Genomic DNA, 14536 nt, shown 5'->3' on the forward strand with positions numbered 1-14536 from the left:
GCAGTGGAGGAAAGTGTACCCAAGATTTCTCACAACAAAGAACACAAGGCCTTAGAAAACTGCTTTAAAATATGTAGAGCAACTGGAGGAAACATCGTCTACCAAGGTTTTACTTCTTAAGAGACTACATGATTTAGTGGCAAAAAACAAAAAACCGGCAAACAGCAGGCAAACAAAAGACAATTACTAACTTATTCACACAGCAAATATCTATTCACAGTCTAATTTGATTTGTACTGTATTAAATGTTTAACTCATTTAGCCTACTTTAGTTTAATTTTTGTTTTTTTGTATTGTTTTCTGTGTTATCTGACCTTTCCGCTTACGCAACCTTGCAGCGGCCGGTCCAGGTCAGATAATCGACAATCTACTGTAGTATGCATATCATGTCAGAAATTTGCGAATCAGACTGTAAAATCAAACCAATATGGGATATTGTTAAAACAGACAGGGGAAGAAGCTTTAGAAAGTGGTGCTTTTCCACTACCAAATAGAATGGAAGCATTATAAAAGATTGTTCAAGTGCAGCAGGTATTTTTAATAATTTATTTTTAAAAGTAATTGAGAAAATTGTTTCATGAATTCCAAATGCAAAAGAAAAAAAAAGTACACTGAAGAATCCACATAGAGGAGATTTAGTGATATGAAAATTCGTCACACATCTCCCGTCTGACGTAAGGAAGATGATCATTAACCTAAAAGTGAAAGTTCATACAGAGTTGATGAAACCTCCAATAAGCACTAAACATTATGGCCCTATAACTTGTTCTCAGTCACTTGTGTAAACCATGCCATTGTTGGCTTCTCTATAAGAAAGGCAATTCCTCAATTTTCCTCATCATTTTCATCAATTTTTGTGAAGGTAATGTACTTGGGGGTTGTCAGTCACTTGAGTAGAAATAGGATACTTAGTCAAAGTTCGGATTTCAAAACGGCTGCTCTATTTGAAAGCAGTTTCCACCTTCAATGAGCAAATACTATTTTTTCTTTTTTTTTCCAAATGATAAAATAGCATCAGTTGGGAGCCTCTGTGTCTTATCATAGCTATCTGATAGTACCAATAACAACATTCTATCAGAGAAATTGAGATTTTGTGGGATACATGGTTCACTACACACACAACTTAGTTCCTATTTAAGAAACAGTGAGCGAAAAGCTACATTAAGATGTTTGAGTAATACAAACAGGCACAGCATGTCATCTTCATGAGGAGAAATCACAAGAGGCTTTCCACATAGTTCAATCATGGGCCCATTAATATTCTTGCTTTATAGTAATGATTTACCATTTCATAGGAATAAGGAGTCAGAATTAGTTCTTTGTAAAACTACAGCTCATCCAGATTTGTACCGTTAAAACATTATAAATGGACCACCTACTGTCAATGCTGTTTACAAAAAAGGGCACAATTTCTACATTTTTGGGTGTGTATACTGATGAAAACAAATTGAAAAACCATATAGCGGACCCCCTAAAACATTTTGATTCAGCTGTTATCGTAAGAATAATTGCCAACTTTGGAGACACATAAATTAAGTTAACATATTTAGCATATTTTCATTCACTAACATAACAGGGGATAATGTTCTGCTGTAACTCCTCACTTACACAAAAAGTAATTATAACACAAGTACATCTCACAAGCATTTGTTCAAACAACTGAGAATATTAACCACAGCCTGACAGTACACTCATCGACTCACGGAACTTGTTGTCAACTCTGCAACACACTTTGAAAGTAATATGACAGATTCACCAACACTATACTACAAAGGAAGATGGTAGAGGGATTCTTGAATAAAACTAATTAGTCCACTACAAACCTTTAATAGACCTGCGCACACACACACACACACACACACACACACACACACACACACACACACCCACACACACATTGTCTCTGCTATCTTTTGTTCAACAGACATGTTCTACATGATAACATTGTTCATGAATACAATCTATAACACAGAATTAACTAACACATTTCAAATACATAAACTTACGTTTATAGTCTTTCGCTGGTATCAGCTGGTCACGAACATAATCAATAACAACAAAAAATGGTTCTTCAGCATTGTTGTCAGATTCTGTTCTAAGAAACTTGGTAATTCGACCCACCATTGCACGAACATTTCTTTTGTGAGCTTCAGCATGTGCTTTGTAAACTGACAGCAGCTTAAAGACAATATAAATCACCATCACACCTGTAATTACCAGACACACATTTTTGAAACAAACAGGATGGACCAGTGTGTGTCTTAAAATTAATATTTTATTCAATTACACTAATACATATTAAAATTTTTAATTGTGAGATTTTTATCTATTAGAATGATGAGAAAATGTCTTGGCTTGGCACAGAGATGGTATGAACACTAAATTAAATTAAATTTTACTCTTGTTATGCAAGTACATGCTACGCACTAACCTAAGTACAGTATCCACAGTATGCAGAAGAGTTTAATTCAGAAGGTTTTTTTAAAGTAGTTATGTATGTATGTATGTCTGTATGTATATATGTATGTATGAATTTTGAATACGTTAATGACGTAATTCCCCGAATTCCACTCACTGGCTTTCACTGAATTTAATTTAGTTGAATGAGTTTCGTTGCAATGGATGAACTGCAAAGCATGTCACCACAAAATTGTTTGTTGGAGATCATTTACTATCCCCAAAAATTCCTCAAAAGTTGTTGAATGTATCTACAAAATTAGTTACTTTATTTCCCGTATTTAACAAATAGGTACATGAATTCAAATATTACTGCACTTTACTGGAGATAATTCATCTGCTCCTGCTTCTTAAACTCCTAGTATATCCACCCTATTTGATGCATCAGTAAGTGAAAACACACACACACACACACACACACAGTATGCCACAGGCAGACTGTGACATTTTCTCCTTGGCTGCGTATCATGAAAATAGTACTTTGTGAATTGTGGAATTCCTGTACAATCATCAAAAATTCAATAATAATCCTTCGGCTTCCAGAAACAAAGAATCATTAAGAAACATTTCCTCAAAGTTAACTGAGCAGGTGAAGGAAGAAGACAAAGTAGATGGAGAAGGGAGGAGTTAACAGACCAGCGGTGGAAGTAACAATAAGTAGCTCATACATCAAGAGTATCACACACATACTAAAAAACAGTTGCCTTTACCTGGAAAACATGAAATTCAGGTTTCTCCATGTTGGTGTTGGGTCAACAATTGTATTAAAAATTACGGATCACTGCAAAGATGGATCCTAGCTTCCAATAAGCATAACCAGTGGTGGGTCCTATGTAAGAGTACATGAACACCCTAACTTTCAACATCTTGCAGATTTGTTGGTTATTTTTCTTTGCATACTGTTAATTGCAACATAGATGCTGCAGCTGAAAGAAACAGCACTTAAATCTACCGTGCTACTCTAGACTCCGTGAAACTTCATATCGGGGTCAGGAGCATACTTTCAGTTGTGCATGTTTTAAGGAGCTTTTGTGCATACGCAACTCACATGACCCAATTGCCTTACAGGCCAAATACATATGGATTTGATAATGTGCACAGCTAGCCTCGTCACTCAACTAGAAGTTTACATCAGTGTCACCAGGTGGTAGCACACTGCGGCAGACTTTTACCCTGTTTTGCTCGGCATAAATCCTGCTAGATGATAGCACAGTCCTCAGATATGCCAATTCACTCACTATATAGTAAAATTAGATCAAACGACTGTATTGCTAAAGTTGTACTGACAGTAAACCTATTCTGTCAGTTTCTGAATGAGTTATAGTATATTAACTTATGAATTTTGTCATACAGTAATCTATTTGAGGTGCTGAGAATCATAAGAGCCTAACACACATCACCGTCGATTGTGAGACTGTAGCATTTATTCATGCTTCTGAAATCTATTGATCTTATGATGAGCAGATTTATCTGTGCTTTAGGCCCACACTGTATATATGAAATTTCATGAAAAGTTGTATCACTGGTTTCTCTGATATTCACTTAAATGTGGGATTGGCAGCAGTGCCTCATTAGCATTTTAGTCAAGTGACCATGTTGGTAGACATTACTGCTTAAGTTTAACCATTTCCACAATGATTGGTTGCTTACTGTGCAGGAATTGGCTTTCATGCACAATGTATACATGAACTATGTTTAATCTATTTTAAATGCTAACAGACAAATAAAGTTTTGAGAAAGGGTTGTGTGTTGTGCTTGGGTAGTTCAGACAATAGACTACTTGCTCGCAAAAGGCGAAGTTCCTGAGTTCGAGTCTTGGTCCAGCACAAAGCTTTAATCTGCAATGAAGTTTCATATCAGTGCACACTTCACTGCAGAGTGAAAATCTCATTCTGGGAACAGACAGGTAAATTACCACAAAAAGTAAGTCACAAAGAAACTATGGCCTCTGAGACACAGATCCTTTGATTGAGAGAGTGACAACATCAAATAAGTGCGACTAAAAGCGAACATTTAACAAGGAAGTGTGCAGTTAGCAAAAGTTATCGTGTGGGTGCAGCGTAAGAATATTTGATTTTTGGCCCAGAGGTAAATTCGTGAACTAATACATCTGTTACAAATATTGTACATCCGTCTGAAAAAAATGGAAAAGCACGAAAACCCCCAATTACACAAAAATGCGAAACGGAGAGTTGCGAAATGTTACACATCATCTCTTTATTGCCCTAAACTATACTTAATTATGTACAAAACAACAACATTCCACAAAAACAATTCTTAAGTTGTCAGATAAACTATGCATCTTATTTTTTACTATTATTATTACTGTTGTTATTACAATTGGCAGTGGCTGTAGTTATATAAACTTGTTGATAACCGTAACTGTTACACCGCAGAAGCTATTAATTTCACATTCTCAAATTTATCTGAATCTAGAAATGTTTGAAAACCAGAATGTATACTCACGAGTTGCCACTGAGCATAACTCTGAGCTGCTAACGCAAATGGCAGACAAAGAGCCTCTTTTAGTTATGGGAGAAAACAGGGAACTGTGTTTCAGATAGGTATTTTGTAAAACAAGGAAATATTAATATGTGAAGCATCGAACAGCCTCACAGCAGCAAATGCACATGCAAGCGAGAGATCTACAAGAGGTTTGGTTACATTACCTACAGCCTACAACTGAATAATTCTCTCCCATTGTCCCATTCAAAATTAACGAAACTGCAACTTTTTATAACTTCCAATAGAATTTCCATGTCTTGTTCCCACATACTGAGTAATGGATTTAGTGAGGCATGTAGTGCTCCTTTAGGTCAGGCCAATTCACAGCAGCCACTAAAATATACTTTTATGACAATAGCGACAGGGTGGGGTGGTTAATTAACCACTTGTTTCACTGCTGATATCACTTAATACACATTCAGAAAAGGCTATAAACTATGAAGTACTATAAACACTGAGAAAAATATACACAGCAGATCATAAAGGAACGTTGTTGTTTAGTGAAGTCATTGTAGATGGAGGTACAGCTCACGAGACACAAGGCAATCGGATTTTTAATTTTTTTAATGGTACCTGTAGTTCAAAACTCAAATATCATTCACACAAAGCATTTCAACATGGCTCCTAAAAATTGTTGAGAAAGCTGACTTCAAATTTTTAAGAATGTCTATAGTACCCTACAGCAAGGTTGTCTTTTAGATGGTACCTGTAGCTCTGTGGCAGAATTCTCACCTATAATGTGGGTGGTAAATCTTCAATTCATGATTGTTGTAAAATTTTACACAAAGTTGCATGTTCCACGAGCATTTCCATGAGGCGTACAACACATGAGAATTAAGAAAATTAATTTTTAATGTTTTTATTTTAATAGCATCATTACCAATCTTTTATAAAATATCAATATCTAAGAATGTATACTTCCAATGAAAATTGGATTTTTTGTGTGATATGTAATTATAAATAAGACGACTTACATTTTCTATAAAAATGACAATTAGATCCACCTTACAGAATGAGACTTTTACTCCGCAGCGGAGTGTGCGCTGATATGAAACTTCCTTGCAGATTAAAATTGTGTGCCGGATCAAGACTCTAACACTTCTAAGGCCCCAATTTCAAGTTTCAGTCCAGCACACAGTTTCAATCTGCCAGAAGTTGCTTAGATATGTGTTACATTAGCATAGATTTGATAAATTTTATGTTTAAATGACATAGGTATTCAAACTAAATAGAAAACGGGGAGGGGGGGGGGGGGGGGTAGAAAGAGGGTAAAATGGAAAAAATAACAACTGAAAGGAGACTCAAACCAACCTCTTGCACTATCAGTTTTTTTCCAGCTTATGTATTTTATGTTTCACAGAAATGTTAGTAGAACTAGCACCTCTGTTTAAAAATTTGCATTGGCCATGAATCAAATCCAGGACCCATAATGGCAGATGAGCATTGCACCACAGAGCCATGCTGCCTGTTGAGAAAAACTGACCTAATTTTAGTGTATTAAAGATGGTCAGAAAACTCCAAAGTCGATTTTCTCAAGAATTTTTCAGAGTTGCAACATTTGTTCTGTTGAAATTGCTTCTATCTTTTCCTTTTGCCTCTTGAAAATAATGAATTTTTTAAAAATACAATTACAAGAAAAATGCAAAGTAAGAAAATATTATGATTATTATTCCACAATGGTCCAATGGTCTCAAGTTGAAAATTTGAGGATAGTTATTTCTGTAAATAAGACATATCATTCTACTATCTGATGAAATAGAACAAACACTTTTTCCAATTCTGTTCCAAACAATTATTTTCCATCCATGACAGAGGTTTTTAGCTTATGTTGAACCGAGATAACTTACATAAGATGACAAGCAAAAGAAACACATCAGTTTTTATACTTTCAACTTAGCATTGTTCAAAAACTAAAAGTGTATTGAAAATACGGTAGAGTCCCACTACTCCGAACTCCACTATTCTGAAAATCCACCTATTCCAAACAGAGTTCAGCAAAATTCCAATTTTTTTAAATTTAAAAACAGGAGAAATTAAAAAGATGTCTGTGAAAAATGTACGTTTATTATTATACAAAGAAGTTAAATAGAGACATACATAGAGTCTAAGCATGATGAAAACATCTGAAACCATATTGAAATGAAGGTGGTTACTTACAATAAAGTACATACAGTACATGTCAGCTCCATTTATACAATCTGTAGAATCATTTTTAATCACTGATAAACACAAAAAATAATCAATTTACACACACTGAAGAAGTAAGTATTTTTTTCTGACGAAGAGCACTGAATCAACTTGAACACGCAATGTTCCACCATTGCCACATAAACATAACCTCACTTGGTATTGATGAAACATGCTGTTCAACATAGCATAAGGTGAGTAAAGAGCATCTGTCACATCCGTGTGTGATATGAGTTCAGTTTGAGCATTCACCTCCCCCTTGCTTTCCTGCTCTGAGCTGATGAACCTTGCAGCATTGCTACGGTGCTCCTCATGGCCATTGTCGTCAACAGCAGTCTTCTTCTCAACACAGCTTTCTTCTTCATCTTCATAGCCAAGGATTTTCTTTACTAGTGGAAGGTGACAGTCTTTCACTGGCATAAAAGTTGTTTCAACAAATTCCAATGTAGGCCAGAGATTTTTCCATGATCTTTGTAATGCACATTTAGTGGTGTTATCCCATGCTTCAGACAACCAGTAAATCACATCTTTTATTGTAATTTTCTTAAGCTTTTGTAGGATTGTGATTGCATTTTCATCTTCGTCAAGTAAGGTGCAAAGCAGCATTTTCCTGTAATTTTGTTTAATGTCCTTAGGCTGAAGAACTGAGGCTACATTTGGTGGCAGAGAAACTGCTTCAATAAGTCTCCACAAGCAAGTTTCATTTCTTCTGGGTGGGACATAGTGTTGTGTATAAAAAGTGGAGCGTGATTAGGCAATCCATTTTCTTTATTGAACACAGTCACCTTAGGGACAAATTGGGTGCTCAAACCATTTCTTGAGCAAGTCACACTCCATCCAAGCATTTTCTTGATTCTTATATACTACTGGACATTAAAATTGCTACACCAAGAAGAAATGCAGATGATAAACAGGCATTCATTGGACAAATATATTTTATTAGAACTGGCATGTGATTACATTTTCATGCAATTTGGGTGCATAGATTCTGAGCAATCAGTACCCAGAACAACCACCTCTGGCCGTAATAACTGCCTTGATACGCCTGGGCATTGAGTCAAACAGAGCTTGGAAGGCGTGTACAGGTACAGCTGCCCATACAGCTTCAACACGATACCACAGTTCATCAAGAGTAGTGACTGGCATATTCTGACAAGACAGTTGCTCGGCCACCATTGACCAGACGTTTTCAATTGGTGAGAGATCTGGAGAATGTGCTGGCCAGGGCAGCAGTCGAACATTTTCTGTATCCAGAAAGGCCCGTACAGGACCTGCAACATGCGGTTGTGCACTATCGTGCTGAAATGTAGGGTTTCGTAGGGATCGAATGAAGGGTAGAGCCACGGGTCTTAACACATCTGAAATGTAACGTCCACTGTTCAAAATGCAAACAAGAGGCGACCGAGACGTGTAACCAATGACACCCCATACCATCATGCCGGATGGTACACCAGTATGGCGATGACAAATACACGCTTCCAATGTGCGTTCACCGCGATGTCGCCAAACATGGATGCGACCATTATGATGCTGTAAACAGATCCTGGATTCGTCCGAAAAAATGACGTTTTGCCATTTGTGCACCCAGGTTCGTCGTTGAGTACACCACCGCAGGCGCTCCTGCCTGTGCTGCAGCGTCAAGGGTAACTGCAGCCATAGTCTCCGAGCTGCCGAGCTGATAGTCCATGCTGCTGCAAACGTCATCGAACTGTTCATGCAGGTGATTGTTGTCTTGCAAACGCCCCCATCTGTTGACTCAGGGATTGAGACGTGGCTGCATGATCCGTTACAGCCATGCGGATAAGATGCCTGCCATCTCGACTGCTAGTGATACGAGGCCATTGGGATCCAGCACGGCATTCCGTATTACCCTCCTGAACCCACTGATTCCATATTCTGCTAAGAGTCATTGGATATTGACCAACGCGAGGAGCAATGTCGCGATACGATAAACCGCAATCGCGATAGGCTACACTCCGACCTTTATCAAAGTCGGAAACGTGATGGTACGCATTTCTCCTCCTTACACATGGCATCGCAACAACGTTTCACCAGGCAATGCCGGTCAACTGCTGTTTGTGTATGAGAAATCTGTTGGAAACTTTCCTCACGTCAGCACGTTGTAGGTGTCGCCAGCGGCGCCAACCTTGTGTGAATGCTCTGAAAAGCTAATCATTTGCATATCACAGCATCTTCTTCCTGTCGGTTAAATTTCGCGTCTGTAGCGCATCATCTTCGTGGTGTAGCAATTTTAATGGCCAGTGGTGTAATACACAGGAAGTGGGTTGATGTTAACGTGTTTGAACGCCTGTGGTTTCACTGATTTGCCTATACCATCAGGGGAAGGTTGATTGTTGAGACATTGCTGCAAGCTAAGACAGTCAGACATTGTTTGTCTATTTTAAACCCTGGGGCAGATTTCTCTTCTTGCAAAGCAAGACGTTTGTTAGGCAAGGCCTTAAAATTTAGTGTAGTTTCATCCACATTGTAATCTTGCTGCAGTGAGCAGTTTTGAGAAGAAACTAGGTGTTTAAATTCTTTTAGGTAACTGACAGCTGCTTCATTGTCAGATGACACCTTATACTCAGCAATTGTGAGTTGCCTAATTCTGCATTTTTTCTTCAGAAAAGAGAGAGAGAGAGAGAGAGAGAGAGAGAGAGAGAGAGAGAGAGAGAGAGAGAGAGAGAGAGAGAGAGAGAAGAAGAAGAAAACAACAACCACAGCTAGCTGAAAGTGATGGGTCACCATCCATAAGCTTGTTCAGTTGAGGTGTATCTTCTTTTACCAAAGGATCAGAAATGGGGATTCCTTTCTGTCTTTCTTGAGCAAAAATAAGGCCTTGACAAGTTCTTCATATAAAGAAACAGTCATTTTTGCCACTTTTCAAGAGTGAAGCCACTTTTCAGTTGAAACAGAAAAAAAACTGCTCAATTTTAAAGCAATTTTTTGTTTAGTCATTAATCATTGCTTTTCTGACACCATAATTGAGTGATAATTTAGTAGCACTTTCTCTGCTGTCCAGTCTTTTTAACACTTCAAGTTCTTGTTTCAAAGTACACAAAGAAAGACTTTGTTTACTTGCCATGTTTAATATTTAACAGCTGACATGAAGGGCTACAAACATAAATAAAAAAGGCACAGTGACTCGGTAAAGTAACTCAACACTCATGCAAAAAAAGCTTAACAATAAATTTGCAGTAATGTGTTTGGAATGCGGGAGGGAGAGTGGTTGGAAGGGCGTCTGTGCTATGAATCGTCGAAGCTCACTAACAGATGTCCCCACTCGCAGACTAGTTTACTGACCCGTCTTTGATGAAAAGCAGGAACATTTTGTTGCTGCGTATCCCCAGTGTGTTAGTCAACAGATGACTTCTAGAACATCATTCTCTTCATGGCCTCCAGCAACCCAGCCCTGAAAATGCACCCATGTTGATTTTGTAGGTCCATTTCTGAATTTGTTCTGGCTGATTGTCATTGATGTATTTTCACATTTCCATACATGGTATGGTGCCCCTCGCTCACTACTGAGGTAAGGTCTTTCAGTTATACTCATTTCTGCAAACAGACCCCAGTTCCTGTCTCAAGCTTTCGTGATTTCTTTGTGCAGTCAGGCATGTGCCACATTCATTCCCCTCCCTTTCACCCACAATCTAACGGGGAGGTCAAGCACATGGGTCGCACCTTTAGAGACACAGATGAAGAAATAACTGCAAGACTTCCTGAAGAATGGACATTAAATTTTTTTCTGACAACTTACCAAATGATTCCTATTGGTTCCCATAACCCAGCATAGCTTCTCCATGGGTACCAGCCAAGGACGCTCCCCCATCTCCTATGTCAATGATCTCGCCCGCGATGGAGTTCTGGTGTATCAAGCTTCAAGCCAGGGACAGCAGCCTGGGCAAGTGGTTTTGTTCGGTACCCCCACTGCATACCAGCAGTCATCATGGGCCAGAACGGCCGCCGCATTTATACCCTATGGACTGGGGACAGGGAGGGGAGCTGGGTGTCCAGCGCCTTTGCAATCAGCTCTGCATCCATGTGAGCAGCCAATCCCTCCCCTCATCCCAGCTGTGCCACCTCCTTTCCTCAGTGCCGCCTACCAGCGACAGTTCCAGCCTCATCTTCTACCTGCGTCACTGATTCCGCATTAAGAGCTTATGCCTTGGCAGACTCTGGCAGCAGCCTCAGTGGCACTCCCGCCAGAGTGCATGCCCCTCATGGGAACAGCCTCAGCCTGCGGTGGTGTCACTTCCACACGTCTGGCAGACATCATCATGGATCCTGACTTGGGCCGCCTGTTGCCAGTTCTGTGGTCCTGTGCCCCGGCGGAGTGGCATCAGGCCTCTCCTCGCACTGGCCCCTTTGGCCTGTGTCCCAAGGTATCTGGCTACCTGGGGTTGCTCACTTCTCTTACCTACAGGGACTCGATGGATGTGGATGCCGACTCCATGTCACAGCTGTCCACAACTCACCTGAGAGATCAGCAATGACCCCCCACCCCCTCCCAAAGAGGAGAGGGATGTAGCAAACCACATAGATCCACACCCAAGATCTGGGTGCACAGTAGTAAGGCGCGCCACAGAAGTTAGCAGACGCAGCTAGACATTCAATAACCATCAGAGGCCACCAGTCGTGGATGTACGTGCCTCTAGTCTGTATACTCTAATGGCTGGCCAACATCATCTAGAGTGGGCCTGGCCAGCTCTAACTCAGTTACATGTTTACCTGTGCACATGTGTTATCAAGACTGTTATTATGAGCCACTCCATTGCTAGTGTTCCTGTTATAACATGTTGTTTTTTAGACTTAATAAAGTTTGTTGTGTCAGTCACTGTGTGGTGTTCTCTTGTGGAATTAGAACACATATTATGCAAAAATTAGACACTAAAATGTAGTTATAAAAAGCTATGCACTCAATGCAGCTGAATTCATTGTGAAAGTCAAAAGTAGGAGAGAGAGAATAACTCGAGAAAAAATAAGAAGAATACTTTCAATCAAATTTTGGGATCAGAAACAGATAGAAATCACAATTACAAATTAAGGAAAAATAACGAACTTTCCAGACACAATTTGAAAGTTGGGCTTGTGGAAGGAATGGGCATACACAGCTTAACCAAAAAAATTTTTCAGTTGGTCAACAACAAAAATAAATGGACAAATCACAGTCATAGGACCTAGAAGGATGGCTAAATCAGAAGAAGACATATGAAACAGGGAAGACTATTTAAACAGTCTCACACTTTCAACGTTTTCTCAAGAGGGAACAATGCAAATGTACACACACATTCAATGAGAAACAGCAAAGACAATACAGTGAAACAATGAAAAAAATAAAAGGAATATCAACCGAAAGAATAAATCCTGAATAATTCTTTATGGACTTCATAGCTGGCTGAATGTAAATATTGGCAGTAGCAAAATTTTATCAAAATTTGAAGAGAAATTCTCACCAAAAGAATTGCTTTTGTACATACAATGAGATAACAAAAGTCATGGGATAGTGATATACACATGTACCCCCAGTATTATCGCTTACACGAGATATAAATGGGCATTGGTGGAGCTGTGCTCAGGTGATTCAGGTGAAAAGGTTTCCGAATTGATAATGGCCACACGATGGGAATTAACAGACTTTGAACACGGAATGGTAGTTGGAGTTAGACACATGGGACATTCCACTTCGGAAGTTGTTATGGAATTTAATATTGCAAAGATCCACAGCATCCAGAGCGTGCCAAGAATACCACATTTCAGGCATTAACTCTCATCACAAACAACGCAGTGACTGACAGCCTTCACTTAACGACCGAGAGCAGCAGCATTTGCTTAGAGTAGTCAGTGCTGACAGACAAGCAACACTTTGTGACATAACCACAGAAATCAATGTCGGACATACGACTAATGTATTCATTAGGACAGTGCTGCAAAATTTGCCAATAATGGGTTATGGCAGCAGACGACTGATGTGAGTGCCTTTGCTAAGAGGACAACATCGTCTGCAGCACCTCTCTTGGGCTTGTGACCGTTTCGGTTGGACCGTAGACTACTAGCAAACTGTGGCCTGCTCAGATGAGTCCCAATTTGAGTTGGTAAGAGCTGACGGTAGGGTTCACGTGTGGCGCAGACCCCATGAAGCCTTGGACCCAAGCTGTCAACAAGGCACTGCGCAAGCTGGTTGGCGGCTTCATAATGGTGTGGACTGTGTTTACATGGTATGGACTGGGTCCTCTGGTCTATCTGAATCAATCACTGATGAAACGGTTATGTTAGACCACCTGGAGACCATTTGCAGCCATTCATGGACTTCACGTTTCCAAACAACAGTGGAACACTGTGCCATGTCACCAGGTCACAACTGTTCATGACTGGTTTGAAGAACATTCTGGACAGTTTGTGTGAATGATCTGGACACCCAGATCCCATTGAACATTTATGGGACATATTTAAAACATCAGTTTGTACTCAAAAGCCTCAACCAACAATACTTTCGCAGTTACAGAGGGCTATAGAGGCAGCATGGCTTAATACACTGGTGTCCAAAATAGGAGCAACAAACCACAACTTCCCCGTTCTGTGTCTAATTCATGATATAAACATACAAACTGTCAACCAGTTGTTTGTGTGACCATGTTCTGCACAGAAGACGGCATTCCGGTCGACTGACAACCACGCCAACAATGAAGTCATGGCACCTATGAAACGAGGTAGTGTTTGAAGGGGAGCCACAATATCCACAATCGTTGAGTACACAGTCACAGATGGTGCTGTATGACACACAGAAGACGACTGCCAGAGCCTCTGTGGTGGAGAACCATAGAAAGAAAGAAAGCAGGACAGTAGCAAACTGATGTGGCCAGATGGCTTTTTGGATCGTTCTGTTGTTTCTTGGATGTGGCAACAGTTTATAGACATCGAAACTGTGTCCCAAAGTGCAGGACAGGGTGGGGCCTATCAAGTGTGACTTCAGAAAAGAGGACCGTTATTTGGCTATAAGGGCATGACAGTACTGCCTTAGTACTGCACAGCAACTGGCATGTGAGCTCGCTGCAGCCCTGGCCATGATGGCAGACAGTGTGCAGAAGGCTTAAGTAGAGTGGCCTCTACTGTCAGAGACCTGCTGTATGTCTACCTCTGACACGTCTTTGCACAAAGGAACGTCTAGAGTGGAATCGTCAACATAGCACCTGGATGGTCAAACAGTGGGCCACTGTTGTTTTCAGACATGAGTACTGATATAGTTTGGAGAGTGATTCTCGATGGATTCGCATATGGAGGGAACATGAAACACGATTCCGGGACCCAAACATTGTGGAAAGAGACTGATATCGAGGAGGATCCCTAATGGCATCCGCAGGGATTATGTTTACAATTCGAACCACTCGTT

At 39.9% G+C, this 14536-nt stretch overlaps 1 protein-coding gene across 4 annotated transcripts in view; it reads right to left on the bottom strand.

Moving 5' to 3' along the window:
* The window catches only part of LOC126183804 (inner nuclear membrane protein Man1), a 364252-nt gene that overhangs the window by 119231 nt on the left and 230485 nt on the right, over positions 1-14536 (bottom strand). For all 4 annotated transcript variants that reach the window (XR_007536817.1, XR_007536816.1, XM_049926053.1 and 1 more), the window contains exon 7: positions 2007-2207. Coding sequence is in view for 2 of the 4 variants with exons in the window: in XM_049926053.1 (XP_049782010.1) it covers positions 2007-2207 (201 nt within the window). In the remaining 2 variants the exon portion in view is untranslated. The remainder of the gene's footprint in view (positions 1-2006; positions 2208-14536) is intronic.

The sequence above is a fragment of the Schistocerca cancellata genome, chromosome 4 (assembly GCF_023864275.1).
Source record: "Schistocerca cancellata isolate TAMUIC-IGC-003103 chromosome 4, iqSchCanc2.1, whole genome shotgun sequence".
Taxonomy (NCBI): domain Eukaryota; kingdom Metazoa; phylum Arthropoda; class Insecta; order Orthoptera; family Acrididae; genus Schistocerca; species Schistocerca cancellata.